The sequence below is a fragment of the Numida meleagris genome, chromosome 5 (genome assembly GCF_002078875.1).
Source record: "Numida meleagris isolate 19003 breed g44 Domestic line chromosome 5, NumMel1.0, whole genome shotgun sequence".
NCBI lineage: Eukaryota > Metazoa > Chordata > Aves > Galliformes > Numididae > Numida > Numida meleagris.
Genome location: NC_034413.1, coordinates 57485276 through 57507917, shown reverse-complemented (window position 1 = coordinate 57507917; position 22642 = coordinate 57485276). Strand labels below are relative to the sequence as shown.

Sequence of the window (22642 nt, the reverse complement as noted above, 5' to 3'; positions counted from 1 at the left end):
GTGGTCAGTTGTGCTTGGGGCTTGGGAGCTGCTCAGTCTCTGCACTGTGAGCATTGCTGCAGCCTTCCTCTTCTGTCCTTTTTCCACTGTACTCAATACTGGTTAATGTGGGTTGCATGAAAACCATAGCTTGTGGAACGTGCAACCCTCAGGACAAGCAGTCAGAGGGTCTCGTTGCAGGTTTTGCTTTTTGTGTACTGTAGCATCTAAACTCTCCATCTTCAGAAGGCAGGGTATCCTTGTGCAGACGACTTTGGTTGCTTTTTTTCCATGGGTAGAACCCAGCAGAAATCACTTCAAAAGCTAAGGAGGGAATTTTTGTTGTGAAAGATGTCCTTGTGGTGTCTGTATGAGCCCCCCTGAGAAAGGGGAGAGGACAGGAGAGGTTTAGAAGCTGTAACTTCCTTGCATCTTCCTCTCAAGGAGCCCAGAAGAGCTTGTCTTCTTGAAGGTGGGTCTGTTTTCTTTGGTGAACTCTCAAGCTCACAGCAACACCCACAGCCAGTTTGGGATAGGAAATGCAGAGTTTAATTGCATTTTGACCCCCCCTCCTTTAGCTCTCCTATTCAGTTTTTTCTTCTTCTGGGCCTGAAGTCTTGTTGAACTCGGGCAGGAAGGACTGGGTAGCTCGTTCAGCTACTGCTAATGCGCCTTGCTTTTTGCCTGCTTCGGGGGTGGCTTTTGTGCTCAGACATCTGAGAAAAGATACCAGGCAGCAGGGATAAAAGATGGCTGAGCTCAGCACTGCAGCATGAAATCAAACTGGAACGCGGCATTGGGAGGGCTGACAGTGCTTTTAATATCTTACTCTGGTAGGAATGGGAGCGGGCAGGAGGACACGGATGCCTGCTTCCATTGGGAGATTTGAAAGGCAGAGTTTACAAGGAGGGATCAGAGCAGTGCTGGCGGAGCAGGGCTCTGTGTATGGGTGGAGGGCAGGCTGCTGGTTGGAGGGGAGATGGCTGGGGCACTTCCGGAGCCAGGACTGAGATGCCGCCGGTACCAGCCCATGCCAGACGCATTGTGGTCTGAGAACCATGGAAGGATGTTGGGCACGGATTCCTGGGAGGATGCCTCAGCCCGGCAGTGCTGCCCCAACTACTTCCTGCAAGAGGGAGTAGCTGTGCTATACTGCTGGGAAGCATTTGGGGCGGCTTAGCGGGGAGAATGCCAGCTTTGCAGCCAGTCCTCCTCTCCTCACAGGCAGGAACCAGCATCTTCCAACACAGGAGCTGGCAAAGGGGCATGAAGGACCTTAGCGCTTCCTGGAATGGATTTCAAGCACCCCATGCATCACATCCAGGCTTCCTGAGCTGGGCTTTTTCTCCTGCTTAGGCCACCTGGGAGGATGTGCCCGAGAAGGCTCGCGGTGTAATTGTTTGTGAGTGGTAGCTGGCACCCGCGTAGCCTGAGCTGGGTGGATGGAGGGGGATGTGGGGGCTGTGTTTTGATTCTGCCTTTCCTGTTTGTTGTAACTTGGCAGAGGCAAAGTTTTTGGAGGCAGCAGGGGCAGTGAGACCTTTTTCTCTTTCTTTTCTCCCTGGCATGCACTGTGACACCTTCCACCAGTAACACTGATTATTTTTTTTTCCAGGAGGGTCAAAGTGTGGGGAGATGGTGCATCAAAGCTCTGTGGTGTCAAAGAACATACACCAGGGTATTCAGGTTGAGGTTCATCGTGTGGAGGGGAGATGCAGAAAAAAGCTGCCCCAGCAAGCAAGCGACCGCAGCAAGGGCTTTTCTGTTTCAGGTGGGATTTCTATGGGGAGGAAAAAAAACTTAAAATGAAGGAAAAAGGCCACAAACACACAGAACACTCTCTTCAAGGCCTGTTCAGAAAATGGAGATAAAGCAGCAATAAAGTCAAGTGCTCAATTAAGCCAGATGTACGTGCTCTAAAGCACTAACAGATGTGGCTCCGATGAAGTGCGGCTTTATGGACTGAGTGCAGTGGGGGTGGGTGCATGCGCCGATGCTTTGTGATGGAGCGGTGCAGTGATTTTGTTTTTGGAGCTGCCAAAAGCCTTTGGTAGGGGCTGGGGGGGTTGATGACAGCACTCTGAGGCAATTCAGCTAATGACAGCCTCTCACCTTCATGCTCTGGCCTCCTTGATGTGCTCTTGCACAAAGCCCTGTGCCTGCGGAATTGAGTGCCTTTGAATGATCCCCAGATTTGGAGATGCAGAAATGCAGCAGAAAGTAGCGGGGTTCTTTAGGGTGAAAGGAGTTGGATGAAAGGCGGGTAAGGCTTGTTGTTCATGCATTGTTTGATGCCTTCAGTGCAAGGCAGTGAGTTGCCAGCTGAGCAGCTGGTTGGATTTTGGCTGGGGAGGGCTTACCTGTTTGGTGCTCAGACCATGTGCAATGTTGGTTTGGAGAGGGACTGAAACATTGGTATGGCACAAGCTAGCCAAAGCTGTGCAGCATTTTGGGGCAAACTCTGTGAGAATATCTATCCATCAGGAAGCTAGGGTATCCCCTAGCCTTTTTTTGTGGAAGCTCAGTATTTTATGTATTTGGGGTGATAGCACAGACATGCATGGTTTGCTGTCAACTGGGGATCTCCCTGTACCATAAAGGGTTCTTTGCCACAAGCCTGGGTATCTTCCAAACCTACTTCTCTAGGTGGTAGCCAGATCTTCCCAGCGTCAGCTCTGGAGCTGATGGGAAGGCCCGTGTGGAGCTGAGCAGTACAGGGCAAGGAGTGCTGCTTGGATCAGGTGCACAGCAAACATGCTTGGGCACTTGGTGCTGAGTGTTTTGGCTGGATGTATGTCTGCAGCTCTGTGACAATGTCAGAGCTGCCCTTCTGGCTGTTCAGCTGCTTTATCACATCAGTGGTTTGTGGTGGTCTGTTTTCTAGGCATTGCAGTGCCTCCCTCCTCCATGGGAATGCAGCCGACTGATCTTCCCCTTTCCTTTCTTCCTTCCTCGACCGCAGTTTTATGACTCTCACTTCCTGCCTCTTGCTCAGCGGGAGGCTGCGTCCTCCTGAGGTTGGAGCTTGGGCAACTTCATGGGTGGCCCAAAATACAGCGTTGTTTGGAAGTAAAACAAGATCCAGCCCCTTTCCCTACAAAGGCAGGAGCCCGAAGCGGTAACACAGCGCAGTGACACAGCAGGCTGCCTTGAGCTTACTCCTCCCACCTGAGTGGAAGGAAATTTCCCCTTCTGAAGGCCAAATGCCATTGATCTGCCCGCGTTGTTGGCTTGGAAGGCTGGAAGTCAAAGAAGGACCGTAAAGGTAACAAGTGTTACCTGTGTGTGTGGCTGTTGTATGCCACATGCTGTCATTACAGGTCAGCTGATGTGCTGTATGTTGCTGCCTTCTGGTAGGATATCTGAGAGTCTGAGCCCTTCATGAAATTACTGCATGTCTGCACGTGTCTTTCAGCAGTGGGACGAATCTGCAAGTCAATTTTGGCAGATCTCCTGTTTGTTTGAACAGTAGTTTCCTATCAGTGAGGCCTTCTTGCCTAAAGATTGGCAGTTGTCTGATTTCATTAAATGATAAATGTGCAGTCAAGATTGGGGTCAGTCCCTTCTTGTGGTGTTATTTATAATGAGAGCTGAAGTTCAACTCTGTCCCTACATGGGAGAACAAGGGTTAAGGAAATCCAGCAGAGCGGCTGCCAAATGGTGAAATATTGCTCCAAGAACTCCTTTGGAGATGAACAAAATGTTTTGACGTAACCTGAAACAATTGCAAAGTTGTTTGGTTTGGTCATCAAAAGCACAATCTGTGAACACCTCAACCTGGAATTTGCACGTGGGATATGGCAAATCTGTGATGCCTTCCGTAAGGAGGGAAGGGCAATGTCTGTGAGTGCTGTAGACAGCTGGGAGCTGCTGGTGGGCAGAAGAGACTCAGCTAAAATAGAGCAGATACTGTCTTTCCACCTACAACTCAGTGCTCTGATTCTATTTGGAGACAGTTGTGCTTTGTCTCTGGGGAATGCAGGTTCCTGGGAAAAAATTCCGTCATAGGGTTGGCTTTGAGAGCTGGTGCTCAGCCACGGGGCTGCATGGGGACAGTAGGTCCAGTAGACCTTGAGGGGAGGCTGGTGGTAATTGCAGTTGGGGATCTGGCGTGGTTTCTGAAGAGAAGGTAGAAAGGAATTGCCATAATAATAGCGTGTTTGGAAAGGCAGACTTGGAGGAAATGTGCAGTGAGATTTGGGTGGGTGGTGAGGGGAGCCCTGGTCTGAGCTGCTCTCTGGAAAACTGACTGTGAAAAAGTGAGATGTTATTTAAAAACTAGTAATACAAATGGCTGAAGTTCATTCCATTTGCATGCAATAGTCATAATAACTGGAGAAGCCAATGTGGCTGTGAAGGGAGTGGAGCAACACTGGAGATAGATGAGAGGCAGCTCTGGCAGGCAGGGTGGGGCACTGCTCTGACCTTTTAGGCTTTGTATTTTTTACTATTTTTTTCTTCCTTATTTTCAAGCTTTTTCACCTTTCTGCAGAGCAGAAGGTCAGACTTCTGGCAACTCTGCATGCAGCCTTCCCAGAAGGCAAGTGTGAATGTTGCTGTAGGTTCGTACCCTGTCCGGAGCTGCTGCCACATCATCCATTGATCTCAGTGAGAGTTGTGACTGGGCACTAAGGGGCACAGTTGGATTTCCAGAGTCAGAGTATGCCTTGCTGCTGAGCTAAGCCATCCTTGAGGAGTTGGAACAGGAGGACATTGCTTTGCCCATGAAGGAAACACTTATGGCCAGAAATGACCACTAGACTATTTCTCCAAGCTTGTTAAGAGAGAAACAAAAACAATTTTTCTCAGCCATCTTCATTTGGAACAAGATGTCTTGTATTTGGTTAAAGTACTCTATCCAAGAGACGTCCTACATAGTCTTGAAAACCCTCCTGGGCAGAAAATGAGCTATTTCTCTACCAGAATGTCATTCCTTGGTGCAGCTTCAATGGGATTTATGGTCTGTTATCAGCTAACTGTTGGTGCTTGCTTGTCACTGCCTGAACCTAGAAAGGCAGTCATCTTGAAATGGGAAACAGAATCTGAATGTGTCTTGTATATTATCTTTTCTCTAAAATTGTGAGGGAGGTGAGTGAGTACAGAGTGAGTTTGGGTTGTTCATGGCTGTGTGTCCATCAGATCATTAGTCCTTGATAAACTCAGGAGCCTTGGAAGGAGCTGTTCTTCCTTTGGTTGGTTTGCAGAATTTTGTACCTGGGAATCATCCTTGTTAAGGCTCCTGTCTCCTGTAGTAAAGAGAGGTGCAGCATCTCAGCACCAGAACGACGTCGCTTACGTAGTGATTAGTTTGAGGCATTATCACTGAGGCTGCAGCAAGGAAAGCTCTTCTGTGCAGTCCAGACTATGAGATGTGGTAGCCTCAGTGGGCTTGGTCTCAGAGATGATCCTATGTTTCCTAATCAACTGGAATAATAAAGGCAATTTGAACACTGCAGTGAAGCCTGAAGAAAATGAATGAAGTGGTTTTGCAGTCTCATTTCATTCTGGAAACTCATAGGAAATAAGGATGTAAGGGCTGAGCTTATACTGGAACATGGTGCAGACTTTCTGGGGTGGCTGGGGCACTGAAAACCACAGGAATGCATGCAAGTGACAGGGGAAGGAAGGCAGAGAGGTGGCCTGGTGATGTTAACAGCTTGGTTCATTCACGCAGAAGCCTCTAATGACTATGAAGTAGCTACCCTAGGGATTTTACTAGCAGGGTCAAGGTCAAACAGGGAAGCTGCAGTGCAATTAATTTAAGCTTCGAAGTGTTTTTGAGTTAATTCATTTGGTTCTGCTGGGAAGATTGCAGCTATGTGGAGGGCTAATCAGAGAATTGTGTTGAAAGGGGCTGAGATACGGCTCGCTAGCAAGGGAGAGTGCTTTTGTGGTGGCAGGGAGCTTGGAGAGCCTCACTCAGCAAAACCTTTCAAACACGTTAACATATTCCCCCTAGCAGGCTGCCTTCACATGTTGAAGTTGTGTGTGGTGCTGAGCAAGGAGGGCTTGGAAAGGATCGATGTGGCTTTTACATGCCACTTTTGGGACCAGATTTTAGCAGCACCCTGGGAAGTAAGCAAGTGCACTGAGGAGAGAGGTGAAGATGGGCAAATCAGCTTGGGCACTGTGGCTGAGGTGGGGCCGAAGAGCTGTGTCCAGCCATGAGCCAAGACCTTCTGGCTCTTCTGCTGTGGCTTTTAGGTGTCTGGGTCATCTCTGCTGTAGGCACATTTTGGGATGATGATTGCAGCTTTGCAGTTCCATGTTCAGAGGAAGAAGTGGAAGAAAGGAAAATGGGATGGTGAGTGGACACTGAATGAGTGGATTGCAGAAGTGTTTGTCTGCATCTCTGAGGGACCCAAGCAGTGTTTTCCCTACCATTCTTGGCACAAAGCAAATGGCTGGCGCAGGAGGGAGCAGGATGATGTAATAAACAGCATTTTCAGGCTGGCTCTTGGCAGTGGGAGAGCTGGAGCAGACCTTCCCCAGAGGTGCTTTGTGATGTGCTGGGCCTACAGAGAGTGGGCTGGTGATGTGCTACACGGCCCATCAGCTGAATCGACTGGAAAGAAAGTCAACAGAACAAACCTTGCTACTTCATCTCTCTTCAGCCTGGCTGCACATTTTCATGAAATGGTGGAAACGTTTTTGAGAATTCTGTTCCTGTTTAAGATTTAGTTGGCATTTGCTGATGTGTTTGTAGATATATTGGGAGGTGGAGGAGGACCTAATAGGGAGACAGGCAGTCATGCAAACACATGCACATGCAGAAACACATAAGAGGTAGGCTGTGTTATTGCACAAGTCCTGTATCTGTGGGAAACCGGTCTGCAAACATGATTTTAAAAAAGAGAAAAAGTTTGAAGTAAAGCCCAGGGGAAGGGACACTTCAGTACCTCTTTCACCCTTATCTGCCACCATCTCTGTTTTGTTATCACTTCAGTACATGTCCTAGAGTGCTGGAGGAGTTTGGGTGTGGTGGGGCCCAGGCACACTGTAGGGCAGTGTGTGGGTATATCTCTGGCTGTGCGCCCAGGTGGATGGAGGAGGGAAAGCTGCTCCTTGCAGCCACCAGGAAGGGGCAGAGAGAAGAGTTAAGTAGCTGCTGGAGGCTGTGCTGCCCTGAGTCAATGTCTCAGTGCTTTGCAGGAGCATAAAGCATTTCCTGCTAGACAACCGAGCCAAAGGAAGGCACTGGGTGCCCCTTGGATCACCCCCATGGCTGAGGGCAGGGAGAGGAGCTTGTGAAGCAAGCCCTGGCTGGGACATAGCGTTCCCTCCTGCCTTCTGCTGCTGGAAATGGGCTGAAAAGATTGGATGGCAACAAATAAAGGGTGTTTGAGAGCCATGGGGGAGCTGTGGGTTCTTTGTGGACAGCGTATCGTGGAAGTCAGGCCATCTCTTGGAGACCAGAGTGGGAATTTCCTGGCTGCGGTATGCAGCCACCTGGCTGGCTGGCATGGGTAGCCCTGGCTGCTGCGTCCTCTGCAGCCAACTGATGTGCTTAAGTGTCAGCAAGCATCTGAAGGGCACATGTTGTCTCTGCAGAGCTGGATGAGGCTGAGTGGAATAGGCTGGGGAGAGACCAGCGGGATGTGTAGGTGGGATTCCCACAATTCATATCTGGGCAGCCTGATCTAGTGGTTGGCAAACCTGCTCATGGCTGGAGTGTTGGAACTAGTTGATCTTTAAGGTCCCTTGCAACCTAGGCCAATTCATGATTCCATGATAGCTATTAGATCTGGTCTAGATCTAACCTGTAGCTCAGGAGCTTCCTGATTGCTGGGACTTGGGGGGCATCTGGGGATGGGTTGCTGTGTAACTCTGCCATCTCTTCTGTTTCTTCCCCGAGTGTCCCCTGTTGGTGTCTATGAGAGGTGTCCTGGGGTGAGATAGCTTTCCCATGCATCCCTTCTGCACCCCTTCTCTTCTGCATATTGCTTGCACTCCCTCTGTGGCATTTTACCATTGTATTTAGTGTGGCCTTTTTTGTGTGTGTGAAGCAGGGAGTGAAACTTGATTGGATGCTTTCATTTATTCTGCCTCTGAAGAGCTGCATCCAGCCTGGCTCAGTTGTGTGGGACTGGACCACGCACCAGTGACCCCATGTCCCTCTCCCTGCAGCGTTAACTGAGACCTGATGGATACTGCACTGGTCCAGTGTTGTCCAGTCTGGCAGTGGTAGGCAGCAGACCTGGGTCCTTTCTGGGGTACAGTGGGCCAGAGGGCCTGGGGGAGACTTTGTTCTTGGCAGCTCCTGCCACAAGGAAATTGCAATGCCGAGATAATCCCTGCTGGCAAAAGTTTCCTGAGGTATTTGAGCTCCAGGTCAACAACACTCACACTATAGCTATTGAAAAGGAACCTTTGCCCAGAGCTCTTCTTGAAATACTTTACAGAAAGATGAGGCAGAGGTCGCTAGGGCTGCAGTCAGGGTTCATCTGCTCCTTTTTTGTCCTCCTTCTACAGGTTGTTCCCCAGCCACGGCTGTGGTGCATGTTCAAGGTCAGGTTTAAAGGCTCTGTCTGCTCTCAGGATGCAAAGGACAAGGGCTGGGCATCTGGGAATGGGGAGCGGAGCTTGTTAAAATAACTGCGTGTATCCAAGGATGAACACCTCCCTCTCCAGGGTCATTAGTGGACCATAACGTGCTTTGGAGATGGAGAGTGATGGCTGCGGTAGGGAGATGTGAGCTTGGGGTGCATCCTGGGCACGGAGCTGAGGGGCTGCAGGCAGGGCACTGAAGATTATTTGGGTGAAACTTCCTGAGGGTTTGAGACCTCAGTCAGCACTTGAATGCTATATAAATGCTCTGGACAGATCATAGAATCATAGAATTAGCTAGGTTGGAAAAGACCTACAAGATCATCCAGTCCAACCATCCACCTACCACCAATAACCCCACTAACCCATGTCTCTCAACGCTATATCTAAACGTTTCTTGAACACCCCCAGGGACGGTGACTCCACCACCTCCCTGGGCAGCCCATTCCAGCGCCTGACCACTCTCTCAGAAAAGTAGTATTTCCTAATGTCCAGCCTAAATCTCCCCTGGCGCAACTTGAAGCCATTCCCCCTCGTCCTGTCACTAGTTACAAGAGAGAAGAGGCTGACCCCCAGCTCACTACAACCTCCCTTCAGGTAGTTATAGAGAGCGATAAGGTCTCCCCTGAGCCTCCTCTTCTCCAGACTGAACAATCCCAGCTCCCTCAGCCGCTCCCCATAAGGCCTGTGCTCCAGACCCCTCACCAGCTTCGACGCCCTCCTCTGAACATGCTCCAGGGCCTCAATGTCTTTCTTGCAGTGAGGGGCCCAAAACTGGACACAGTTCTCGAGGTGCGGCCTCATCAGGGCTGAGTACAGAGGGAGCATACAGATAAGCATGTGCATGCAAAACCTCTCAGTGAGCTGTTGTTGGAGAGAAGCGAGTGTGGAGGGAGAGCAGCGCTGGCGAGGGCAATGCAGTCCTTGGCACGGTGCAAGCTCCCTGTGATGCCGCAGTGCTTGTGGCCAGCAGGGTCCTGTCCTGTAGCCCACATATGCTTTGGGGCTCTCCAGAGGGATGGAGGTATGTTTTTAACGTCAGACAGCTGCCTTTCCTTGCATGACACTTTTCTCCTTGCAGCTCAGGGAGCAGCACATCCCTTGTAAGCTCATCTGTTTCTCCACTGTTTTGATGGAGGTGCCTAAACGTCTCAAATCAGATTCCGAAAACTTTTCAGTGCTGGAAATTGGTAGTGGTTCTGAAAATGTTGGCGAGACTGTGCGGCTTGATCCAGACGTTAGCTGATGGCCATTTGGATATGCTTCGCCTCAGCCTAGTCCTCACCCCACTGAAGCTAATGGGAATTTTCCTTGAAAAAGGCCATAATAAAATTGCATTTTCTTGCCATGGAGGAGGTGTTTCATGTGTTCAGGAGAACTTCGGCTAACTGCTTTGATTCTTGACACACTTGTCTCGCCTTGCACAAAGCGCTCTACCTTTTGATCCAAAATAGCACAGAAGATGTTTTCCACATGCCATAGGAAAATGGAAGAACTATAAAACATAATTGTTTTGGAGTTTGGCATTGCTCTGTTGACAGATATATTTAGCGTGAATTGGAATTGGTCAGCGAAAGGGCGTTTGCTGGGATGACAAATGCATTAAGGTTGTGTATCAGACTCAACTGCATACCTGCCCATCCTATGCTGGTGGGGTTGGTAGGTGGCTCAATTGGTCTGTAGGTAGTCATAAGCAGGCATGCATGTCTCTCTCCTCTTGAGCAGCATTAAAAAGTATTGTTTAGCTGTAAATTGCACTATTTGGCTCTCTCTTCTTCCAGTGTCAAGACTCAATGTTTCTGCTCCTGCCATTGCTGCCTGGTCCCTTTTAGCTCTTCAAAATGAGGCCCACCAAACCTGAGACTCTTCCACGAAGGAAAGGTGGAACCAATCTTCTCCATCCTGTCCTCCTTCCTAGTTGCTGGAGTGGGGGGAAGCCATGATTTATGGCTTGAATGAATGTGAGCAAGAGGACAGGAAAAACAGGTCCTCTTTGGCCTTAAGCCATCTCTGGAAGCCCCAGGTTGGTAGAACTCCTAAGGAGCAGCATGGGCTTCGGGAGAGGGAAGAGCTGTGCTGGGGCTCTGGACTCAGCCGAAAGTGGATCAGCCCAGCTCAGCAGCAAGGAGGAAATCTTGCAGTTGATAGCAGCTGGACCTTTTTGGCCTCCACTCTGGGTTTGTTCCTGTGACGGGTGCCCGAAGAGCCAAGACCAACCTCTCCCATCCCTGGGTCTATTTGTGCACATGGGCTTGCACGCTCTGCTCCCACCAGGGGTTTTCTTTGGGCTGATATTTGTTAACATTGGAAAGTGAGAAAAATGAGTGAAAATATTATCAGAAGCAGGTTTTGTGAATGAATCAGCCGACAAGAGGCTTACCAGCTTGCCTTGATTTACTAGAGTGGTGCTTATTTGGGCAAATGTCTGTATATTTTAGTTGGAGGCAGGAAGAAGGAGCAGGAATTGATCAGGAAAGTCACTGCATTCATCAAGCTGCTTCTCTGTCACTCTGCACCACTGGTCTTCTGAATGGAGCAGGGCACCACAAGGCATCCTGAATGCAGCCTTGCTACTGCACTCGCTCTCCTCATGTTGTTGATGGATTCATGATGTCGCTGTGAAGAGGGCAAAAGATGTCAAAAGGCTAAAACTCTCCTAAAGTGCCTCATTGGGATTCAGCTCCTGGCAAACCTTAGCCATCTTCTGCATGGGGCTTTTTCATTTGATCCTGTCTTAAGGGCGGCCTCATGGCTTTCTCTCTTCTCACTATGTGTTTCTAATTAACGGGGAGACTTGTGGATAAACAGAAGATTCCTGCTCAAAAGTATTCCTTGCCCAGCTCCTCGGATGATAGCCAAGGCAGCAATTGCCAGGCAGCAGCCCAGACACTGAGCTCGCCCATCTGGCTATCAAGCCTCATCCAAATTTTTGTCTGGAACCAGTACAGAGGAAAGTCACGCACTTTGCCAGATTGGTTTTGCCCCATGTTTGCTTTTCAGTTGCTACCTAAGCAGCTTGAAAACTTGCAAACAAAACTCATTTAGTATTTCTGGGAAGTGGGATGATCCCAGTACAGGGAGATCTGGGGCCAAAATCAGGAGGAAGTTCAAAAGGATACTGGACAAATCCACAAAGGATGGGGTCTGTTGGTGGCTTTTAAATCCTGTCAGTCGGATGCGAGTTCCCGCATGGACGTGCTGTTGCTACTAGTCTCTAGCACAGGTCGGGAATGGTCCTTCTGAGGCATGTCCCCAAGCAGATGCTGATGGTCTACTGGGGATGGGTCTGATCCAGCCTTCTTGGGCTGTTCTGCCATCAGTCTGCAGGCAGCCAGGTGTTTTCTGAGTAACTGTGGACAAAACTCTTCTTGCAGTTACCCCTCTGGGATCCTAGGGTAGTAACGCACTATGGTGCACTGTGGAAAAGAGCTCAGGAAGCTGTGACATAAATAAAACATTTATTACAACTTTTTTTTTACTCTGTATCAAGACAGTGCAGTTTTGTCCTGGTAAAACATCACAATGCAGCTTCTAAAAGGATGGTTGAATGTTAGGAAAAACTTCTGTGACAGAGTGGTTGGGCACTGGAATAGGCTGCCCAGGGAGGTGGGGAGGTCACTGTCCCTAGGGGTGTTCAAAAAATGAGGAGATGTGGCAGTGAGGGATGTGGGTTATTGGGCAATGTTAGTGATAGGCGAACAGTTGGAGTAGATGATCTTAGAGGTCTTTTCCAATCTTAATGAGTCTATGTTTCTGGATGTTAAAATCTAAATGCTCTGCATGCTTAGACTTCCAAAAAGCAGGACAGACTCATAAATAAAGTGTCATTACGTGAACTAAAGCATTGTGAGCCCTCTTTCATTCATGATTTAATGTGGTTTCTTAATATGAATTTCTAGGGTGCTGGTTGGACTAGATGATCTTAGTGGTCTTTTTCAACCATTATGATTTTATGATAAAGCTGAAATCAGAGATGCCAGAGGCATTCTGAGCTGTGTTTGCTGTGAGCCCAAGTGCTCTGGCTTCCCTTGGTATATGAAGATGTTTTGTGTTTGTCACCTCTGTAGGACCAGAAGGGCAAAGCAGAGGGTGGAGGAGGTGGGAAAAGCCCAGTGTTATCTCAGCTTTTTTGCCAACTGATTATGAAGTGGCTGAATTAGGTAGGGGTCTTGTGGCAGAGCTAGTATGCCACATAGGGTGGTTCCACAGTCAGAAGAAGTGGTCAAATCCAGCATTAGAGAGGCTGCGTGCTAGCAGCTGAATGAGTAATGTACCACATGACAAATGATGTGAAAGACGATATGGCAAGGATGATTACTGAAATGGCAGGATCTCTGCGGGAAATTAGGGTGGCCATAAAAGAGAGGCGAGGTATTTTTGAAAGCGGTCCTGAGAATTTATTTTAGCACATTAATATTGAGTAAGTATTCCTGGAGATACTCTGGGGGATGATAGATGGACTCAAGGTATTGTTACTAATCACTGTGGTTCTCAGTTTTGGAGCAGGAGCACACTTGGCATCACTAACCCAATTGGACTTCTGATGGGAAAATTACATTCTTCGGGAAGTAATTTAGAAGGTCAAAGAAAAACCAGAAAGAACTTCTCCAGCAGCGATTTCCCCTGCTCTCGAAACTGTCTTTTAGTGCGGTAATAATAACTCCAGAATGAAAGAATCTATTCTCACCTTCCAGATGAAAGAGCTAACGCAATTTAAAATTTTTGCATGCAAAGATTTTATGGCTTGGGAACTGGCCATGCTTGAAAGCGATCCAGGATGGGATGAACATATGAGAGGCTTGGCTGAGCTTGACCTTTTCCTTGTCTTCTCTCTCTCCTGCAGACAACGGCGATGACCGGTCCGAGAGCATCCTTGCCGAGAACCACGTGGACAGCACTGGGGGGATGTTGAGTGGAGCCAGCAGCAGGAAGCCCATGAAAACAGGCATGAAGGAGCTTGCGGTGATGAGGGAGAAGGTGAACGAGCAGCAGCGGCAGATGGGCAAAGTGGGCAAGGCCCATCACAACCATGAAGACTCAAAGAAGTCACGGATGCCAACGGGCAGGGTGAGAAGAGGGGGGGGGGGGGAAGCAGAGCACGAGGAGATGCAGAATGCAAAAGTGACATTTGCAACAAACTGCCTTTAAAAAAAAAAAAGAGGGGAGGGAAAAAAAAAAAGAAAAAGAAAAGCAAACGTTTATTTTGGCCTGAAGCTGAGGTTGAACACACCATCTGATGAACTTTGATGTGCTGGCGAGGAGGCGTTATTTTCATTGCAGCTTCACATTCTGACAGCAGAGCTGGAGAAGGGGGGGGGGGTCCTGCTGGCTCAGCACCAGCCCCCGCAGGGCTGTGAGCATGCTCCTTGCCTGCAACCCAGCTTTTTCACACCCTTTTTTTCCCTAAGAAACCCCCCAGGGGATGGCCTGAGGGATTTATGGTGTGGGACTCTGTGTGATGCAGGACAGCCCCAGTGCAGAGTGAGGGTGGACTGTGGGGCTGTCATTAAGCAGGACAGCGCCTAGTGTCCTCCCTGGCCTGCTGCCCTCCGGTCCTTGGCCATGGTTTCCCTCTAGTGGGCAACTTGGTCAAGGCAACTAGACAGCATGGGGATGGAAAGCCACCCTCAAAAGCTTTGTAATACTTCCCTATAAACACAAGGTGTTTATATCTGGGGAGCACAAGGACAGAGAGGAGCTTTGGGAGCCTCACCTCTAAGGAACTGGCAAAGCAGCTGTTTGTGGCCTCATCTTCCTAGCATACACTTCATGTACTGTCCCAGATAAACCTTGCTACTGCAGTCCTTTAAGTCAAATTTAGCCTAACAGGCTGATGTCTGTGGGACAGATGTGGCTCCATGGCACAGTGCTGCTACCATTGGCTTAGAGAGTCCCCACAATGCTGCTGGAGAAAAACAGCAGATGGAAGAGGCTGGGAAGTGCAGAGTTGCTCTCACTAACACCAAGTGAAATTCAACTGGACTGCCTTGGCTGGGACCTGGGCTTGGGGTCAGATGTTGAGCCACTCTTGGCCATATGAAGATTTGAGGGTATGACATAGCAAATGGTCCCATTTCTGTGATCTACATTTGTTGGTTTTTATTTGTTTTCTTGGCTTTTTTCAGACCCCTTGTCAGCAGGAGCTGGATCAGGTCCTGGAGCGCATCTCCACCATGCGGCTGCCGGATGAGCGAGGTCCCTTGGAGCACCTCTACTCCCTCCACATCCCCAACTGTGACAAGCATGGCTTGTACAATCTCAAGCAGGCAAGTGGGGAGGGCTGGAGCCCTGGGGCCAGCTGCGTTCCTGGCAGCATCCCTGTACTCAGCACTGCACAGAAATTGTGCCCTACTCCTGGGGTGACAGGAAGCAGGTTCCAGGGTTTGGGGACCGCCTGTCTGCTGGCCAGACCCAAAACATGGGGCAGTTGCATTTCTTGTTGAGTTGTCTTCAATAACAGGATGAGAGCTGAGCTTCCACTTATCCCCAGTACCTCTGCAGTGCAGTATGCCTTTGGTGGTTCCACCACAAATTAAATGATTGCATCATAGTGGTTTCCTAATGAGAGTTACAAGCATTGCTGCACCGCTGTCTGCTCCTTTCTCTTGCCTCTTCCTAGGCAGAATGTCTGCAGGTATGCAGGAGGACAAGCCAGGGGAGAGGGGTGTGCATGGAGAGTGGGAAGAGAGATGGTTCTTCTGCTCAGGGTGGAAACAGGAGTGTGCTGAAGCTTTCCTGGCTTGGGCCTCTCCCAGGAGAGGCTTGTTCCTGTGTCCTGACTGCTTTCTTTCCTCTCCATTTCATTCCCACACCTTCCCTGCACAGCTTTGCCCAGCGAAGCTTTGCAGCCAGGCAAAATCAACTCTTCTTACCTTACATGACAGGGGGGTCTGGTTCAGAGCTGGATGCATGATATCTGCAGCAAGAGGAATGGTCACAGGCTCTGGGACATCATCAGATGATGCAGTAGAATCTGCAGCCAGGAGGACGCTCTCTTAGGCAGCAAAGCACCATCTGGGGGCTGCCCTGCATTGGTAGTACCTGGATGTGAGCGCATCATGGCTGTGCAGAAAGATCCCTTGGACAAGACTAAGACATCCTGCTGTTTCTATGGCTAAACTTTTTTTTTTTTAAGAGCTACTTCCACCCCTTGGTTGGGAGCATTAAAAAAAAAAAAAAAGAAAGAAAAAAAACACCAAAAATTGTTAGAAAAGAGCAGATTGCTCTGGGATAATCTTTCTTTGTCCTTTCTCTTCCCTGCATTATGCAAAAGTGGCATGTTGGCCATAGCTGCAGAAAAAGGGAACAAAAATGCTGTCTTTTCCCCCTGCCTTGGGTGAGGACAAACATGAGGCTGTTCCCAGTTTTCCTTCCATCTGGGTTTCCAGAGCTCAGTGTCAGCTCCTTTTCCTTGGTTGGAAACCAGATGCCAATAAAAGCATTCCTGGCTGTTCCCACCGCCCGTGGGTCAGTGCAAGGTGGAGTGTGCCTTGCTGGGGAGGATTTCTTTATTTTTATTTTTTAGCCTTTTTCCTGCTTTTTATGCCCCTGAACAAGGCTGCATTCTGACCTCAGTCCAGCTGCAGAACATGGCTTGAATTCAGTTTTGCAGAGTGCATGCAGAGTCTGCTGTGGGGGCTATGGCAGGATGAGCACCAGGTACGAGGTGCCTGCAGCCTTGCCAGGGCAAGGGGTGGATGATAGCCATTACAGCAAGAAACTTCTCTCTAACCAGAGTAGGCTTTGGAGTATAGAAGCTTTGTCCATGTTCACTATGGTCACTGCTTCTGTGCTGGGATTGAGACCCTGTTCCCAAACATAGTTGAGTTTGTCTGTGGGGCCATGCTGTTACGTTTAGTTTATTTAACCCAATTTGCAGGCAGAATGAAGCTTATGCAGCCACTCTGTAAGCATGTTTCATCCCTATTCACCCATTGATTGTTGACTCCATGGGTGCTTTCATCCACAGTTGAAAGAGAAATGTAATTTGGGGATGATCGTCCTCATGGTTCATTGAAATCAGCTCAGTGGTCCCACGCATAGGATCATTAAGGTTGGAAAAGACCAATAAGATTATGTAGTCCAACCGTCCATGGTTTGGGGGAAGAAATCCAGCCCTCAGCTGGCGTGCCAGAACAGTGATGCTGCTATAGTACAGACTCAGTGCAGCACCCTTAAATCCAAGCCATCTGTGCTGAATCTCCAGAGAAACCATGGGGGTGATGGTGGTATTCTCCCTGTATCTCCTCAGCTGATGCCTGCTCTATCCCTCTCCCTGCAGTGCAAGATGTCGGTGAATGGGCAGCGTGGCGAGTGCTGGTGCGTGGACCCCATCCATGGGAAGGTGATCCAGGGTGCACCCACCATCCGTGGGGATCCCGAATGCCACCTCTTCTACACAGCCCATGAGCAGGAGGACCGGGGAGCACACGCCCTGCGGAGCCAGTAGATGGATGTGATCCTGCTTGCTGTGGCCCCGGTGCTGGATTTTTACATGGGTTTCAGCATGTCTCTTTTAGGCACTGGAAGAGACTGGGGTTGGGTCCTGTGTGCTGCCCTCCTGCTGCCCCAGTTCCTGGGGAGGGAAGAGATGACAGGAGGGGAAGGGAGGGGGGGGGGAGGTTGCAAGGAGAAGGGACTGCTTTCCTATAGTCTTTTGCCCAATGTCAGCCAGAGAACCAGTCTTTTTTTGCTCCTCGCCCCGTGGCCCTGCCCTCTCTGCTGCTTTGTGGCATCTTCCTGCAGGCAAAACACCTTACCATGGGTGGGAGGGGGAAAGAAAAAAAAAAATCAAAGTCCCATTTTCCCCTTCTTCCCTCCCTTCCCCGAGACCAAAGACTGTAAATACTGCCTCTCGCATCCTGCCTGTCCCCTGTGCATTGGTCCTGGCGTGGGATGCGGTGCGGGAGGGAGGGAAGGAGGGAAGTCCCCACTTCCCAGTTGGAGCATGGCAGCACGATGGGGCTGTGTCCCTTGAAGGGGGCATCGCCAGGGGATAGGGACAAGGTAGCCCCCCCGAAGAACCACTGGGTGCAGCCAGCCCTGCTGCTCTGGGAGGATGGGGCCTTTGGGTGACTGTGGAGCTGAATGCTTGGTTTTCTAAGGGGTTTGGAGGGCTGCTGCCCAGTATTTCTTAGGATTGGCTTAAGCTGAGGGAGCTAAAGTGAACTTGCCGGGGCTGGGTGGAAGGATGCCTGTGTAGATTTAGGATAATAAGCCAGGGAGTGTCTCTCTCTCTCTCTCTTTCTTTCTTTCTTTCTAGATAGGAAAAACCCATCTAAAACCTGCACTCCCAGCAGCTGCTCTTGTCCCTCCATTTTTGCTTGGGACAGGAGCGAGCATCTGCTTTTCAGCGCACACTTTTTTATTGTAAGTACAGTATATATCATGCTTTGTAAAGGCCCAGACACACACGCACCCCTCTGCCCACGTGCATGTTTGTATAGGTTAAATCCAAGCAATTGCAGGCGCTCTGAGATGTTTTGCACTGGACATGCCGCTCTGAGGACCGATGTGTCTCTGCCATTACTTCACCTGTTGATTTCTTTCTGTACAGAACACACAGACGCTGAGAATAAATAACTTCCCTGTCGCCGAAGCAAGGAGACTTTTTCTTCCTTCCCCCCATTTTTAATATGGATACCATTTGCAAAACAATTGCAAACATCCTTGTCCTTATTACAGTGAAGGGAGAGATGTGGAGCTTTTTGTGGGACCATGGGCTGGGACGGGCCCACAGAGGAGGGGTTGAGGGGTGCTGCCACCATGCTCTCCTTGGGGCTGTAGGACAAACACCACAGCAGGGTTCTCCTGCTGATATCCCTCACCTGGGGGTTTGGGGCTGGGGAAGGAAAAGCAAAGAGTGGGAGTGCTGGGGTTTGTTGCTATTTTTTTTCCCCCACCTTTCCTGGTCCCAAGTTTCCCAAGCATGGACATTCTGTGCAGATTGAATCCCTCATGTCCTTGCAGGAGTTTGGAAGTGTCACTGCAGGAGAAAAGGAAAATGCTTTTGGGGCTGTGGTGGGAAAGTGATAGAGAGGTGTGTGTGAGGGGGAGTGAGAATGTATCAGGGAGGAAGAGAATGCACCTGAATGCAAAACTGAGTAACTGTAAGAATTATGCTACCTGTCTTCTGTTAACAGCCCAGGGTGTTCAGCTTTTCCATGTAAACCATGCACACTCTGGCTGTCAGCTGCAGTTTGTACTTTTTGTTTTGTTTAGGAACCAGGAAGTTTTCTTTTTGTGTTTTTCTCTTTGGGAGAAGCTGAGCTGCATAATGTTGTAATAAATTAAATGGGATGCCAGAAAACTGTCACCTTCCCTTCCCCAACCTCCTCTATTAAATAGAGCGTGTTTTCTTGCCTGATGCATCACACACAAACTTGGGCTTTTGCCCTGGGGGTGTCATAAATGCTGAGCCCAATGAACAGCACTGGGAGTTTAGTTTTTACCCTTACTGGTCCCAGTTATGTGAGCAGGGAAGTGCTGGCGTCACCCCATCCCCTCTCTGGTCCTGCTGTGCGGGTGTTTCTGCAGTTCCGCACAATACAGCCATGCCTTTGAGTCCTCTCAAGTCAGCATCTGGCCCGCGCATGTGTGGAGGCCATTTTGCTGCCTGATGGCAGCCAGGTTTGGAAGAAAAAGGTGGTTTTTGGCACACTTTGCTTGCTGGGACAGGGGCAGTAGGAGCACCCTGTTCAACCTCAGAGCTCCATAAGGTGCTAAGAGGCTGCATGAGAGCTTTGCAAGGGTACAGGAAGTCCCTCTGCCCAGCACTGGCACCCCTGGGACTTCGGCAGATACTTGGGCAAAGGTCAGCTCCTCCCAGTTTCCCAGTCCTGAGGATTTTGAGTACTTCTTGAGTTGGTGCTTGTGCCCGGCCATGCTGTTTTTCAGCCAGCAGATGGACCTGTTCTCCAGGGATCATCCTGGCCTTGGTGGTTTTGGTCTGTGCTCCCTGTGCGTAGAATTCTTGGACTGCAGCGAGAAAATCCCTATGGCCAAAAGGAGCTTGGGATGCCACAGTGAAGTGAAGAATGATGATATTAATTACAAACCGTGATTAAAATTTAAAATTGCAGTGCTGAGGGAAGAGGCCCTGTGTGGCTGAGGATAACCAGCGGAATGGTGTGGAATGTGCTTTGGGGGGGCCTGACAGGGGTGAGGTGAAAGGAACCAGTGACACAGCCCCAAAATTTCTGTGTGGGAAGCCACCTTTCAGTGCTGGCATGGCTGACAGTTCAGCAGCAGCACTTCCCTGCCCTGGTGCTGGCTGATTCCTGCACTGCGGCCTGTGTAGCCCTGAGGGGCAGCAGGGTGCAGGCCCCAAAGCCTGCTCTGGCCCCAGGGAGAGGAGCCCATCACAGAGCAGGCAGCTGGGCCTGGTGGTGCAGATAGGATGGGGGATGTGTGTTAGCACATCCATGGCCAACCATTTGGGGATAAAGGGGACATTTTTTTTTGCCTCCTGTGCTGCTCTGGGTGCATGGAATGATGTTAGCAGCTGAGGCAGAGGCTGGGGATGGGGACACGGGACAAAGGGGTGCGTGGGAAGATAAAAGGTTGTGAGGGCAGAGGGGAGGACGGATCCAGCACTGGGGAGGACATGGGTGGTGGGAAGGGGCACTGAGGGCTGTCATGAGGTTGCTGAGGACTACAGCCTGGCTGGGCTCGTGCCCTGCAGGAATGGGAAGGGGACATTCCTGCTCACTGAGATGGCGGGGCAGGACTTCCCACTGCCTGGAGAGCTGTGAGGCTCACATATCACATCCCAAAGTGTTGAGCTCTATTTGGGGTAGCAGCTGGGTGCTCAGCGTCATGGGCACCAGGTCCTAGGGGTGTTCAGGAGAAGGGTAGACATGGCACTGAGGGGCATGGCCTAGAGTGGTCACAGGCATGGGTTGATAGTTGGACTAGATGATCTCAGTGGTCTTTCCAATCTTAATGATTCTATGACTCTACAGTTCTCTCTCCCTCCGTGACCCAGCAGAACATGGGTGCTGCAACCCCACCCCTGCAAATAAACAGCTAAAAAATTACAGCTCAGCCATAAGGATGCTCTAAGCTCAACCATTCAAATGTATGGCTATCTTAGCAGATTTCTCTGGGGACACCAAAGCTTTCCTAGGCCATTGCTACCGTGTCACCCTGCCCTCTCAGACCTATGGGGCTGGCTGAGCCTCCAGGCACAGCGCGCCGATGGCAGGGCTGGCACGCAGACGCTCTACGAGGGTCAGGCACAAGCTAACTGAATGCATAACTTTATTAAATAAATGCTTTGTCATGAGAAAAGACAAAGATCAAAGAGTAACATAAATTATAAGTTGAATAAATAGTATACAGCAATCTTCACTTTTTAATAAAATGTGAGATTTTTTTTTTTTAAGTACAAAATGCTAAACAGAGCATTAAGCTCTTCTTCCATTGTCAGTTTTTCACAAACTGCTTTTTTTTTTCCCACCAGTAAGATTATGACTATTTCTTGTTTACTGGAAAAAAAAAAACAAAAACAAACACAACAAAAACAAAACAAAACGGAAAAAAAAAACAGAGCTACCGTATGTATGTAAAGCTATAAAAAGCTACCGTAAAATGTGTAGTGAGTATTGCTTAACGATAAAAAAAAAAAACAAAACAGGCAGGAAACTCGGAATCTGGTGTGTGAACGAGTGTGGTACAACGGTGGGTGATGTGCGTGGTGATATCTGTCCCGGTGGCAGTGGCGGGTGGCTGGCGGGGCTGGGGACGGGGCACGGTGCGCAGGGCTCCTCGCCAGGGCCAGGACAGCAATCTGGAAGCGAGGTGAGCTGTCGGTTGTTAAATATACAATGCTCCGTTTGGGAAAAAAAAAAAACGAACAAAAAACAACACCAACAAGAAAAAAGAAAAACCAACAACAACAAAAAAAGATTTTTTTTTTTCGTGGAGAAGGCAGAGAAAAAGAGAAGGGGGAAGAGAAAGAGAGCGGAGAAATAGTGCAAAATGCTCTTGTACTAGTGGTTTTCAAAGGCCACTGCAGTACAGACAAGGGGTAACCCAGCTGCTGAACATCTCTCATAGGAGATGTGGTCCAAGGACTGTCCTCACCCCTGCTCCAGCCTTTTCTTCACCCTGCGGCCACTGATGTGCAAAATGGCCAGCACGTCCCCGTGTGCCTCTCTCCCCACAGCTCACCCAGCTCCCAGATGTGTCTCTTCTGGTTATCCCACCCCAAAAGGCAAAGCAGGTCCCTCCACCTCTCTGCTGAAAATAGTGACGCTTTGTCACCACCCAATAGATTTTGGCACCTGTGAGTCCACAGCTGGGACCCACTGCACCGGGAGGCTGGGGAGTCCTGTGTCCCTCTCCGAGTGTCACCGCGGTGGCCATCTCATGAGACCACCACCAGACTGCTCTGCACCCCCCTGGGAGGTGAGTTTACCTCAAAATACACATCCTTTGTGGACCTGCCGACCCTCTGCCTCCTCCCATTCCACCCACCCCTAGGCAGCACGGCTCCTTTCTCTGCAGCCAAAGGCTTTCAAGTTTCGGGAAATCAAACAACAAAACAAAAATAAAAGCAAGAAAGAGTGGGAAGAAGGAAGGAGGTAGGGCACTGGGGAAGGTGGTACTGGCCTATAACACTGGGTTTTGTACTGGGACTGGCAATCTGGGGAGAGAGGAGATGGTGCTGATGGTGATCTGTAACCTTGGGTGTTGACACAGCTCCTCCACTGCCCACCGTCACCCCACTTTCACCCTCCACCCAGCTTGATCCGACCTTGCTCCATTTGCCCCGGCCCCAGCTCCCCTCCAGTAACATGGCACGGGGGTTACCCCATCACCCCATTCCTGCATTCTTTTTTTTGGTAGGGGGAACAAGATCTACATGTGGTGGCAGTCCCCTCTTCTTTTTCGGTACAGGAAGGCACCTCACTACCAGCTCCAAACGTGCCTCACTGGGACTCCATGGAAGTCTATTGGCAAAATCTGGGGTCCATCCAGTCCTGCTCTCCATTGAGACAAGCATCCTTGCGGGGTGCCCATGGGGTTGATCCCATCCCATGGAACACCACGATAAGGGCACTGAGCCAGTGACGGAGAGAAGCCTCCAACAGAGCTCCTCAGCACCCAGTCC

General features: G+C 49.8%; 1 protein-coding gene across 3 annotated transcripts in view; it reads left to right on the top strand.

Annotated features, from left to right (window-relative positions):
* Positions 1-20877, top strand: part of IGFBP2 (insulin like growth factor binding protein 2) — a 54939-nt gene extending 34062 nt beyond the window's left edge. For all 3 annotated transcript variants that reach the window (XM_021398621.1, XM_021398622.1, XM_021398623.1), the window contains exons 2-4: positions 13370-13593; positions 14652-14792; positions 16808-20877. In XM_021398621.1, the coding sequence (XP_021254296.1) occupies positions 13370-13593; positions 14652-14792; positions 16808-16975 (533 nt within the window). In that variant the 3' untranslated portion in view covers positions 16976-20877. The remainder of the gene's footprint in view (positions 1-13369; positions 13594-14651; positions 14793-16807) is intronic.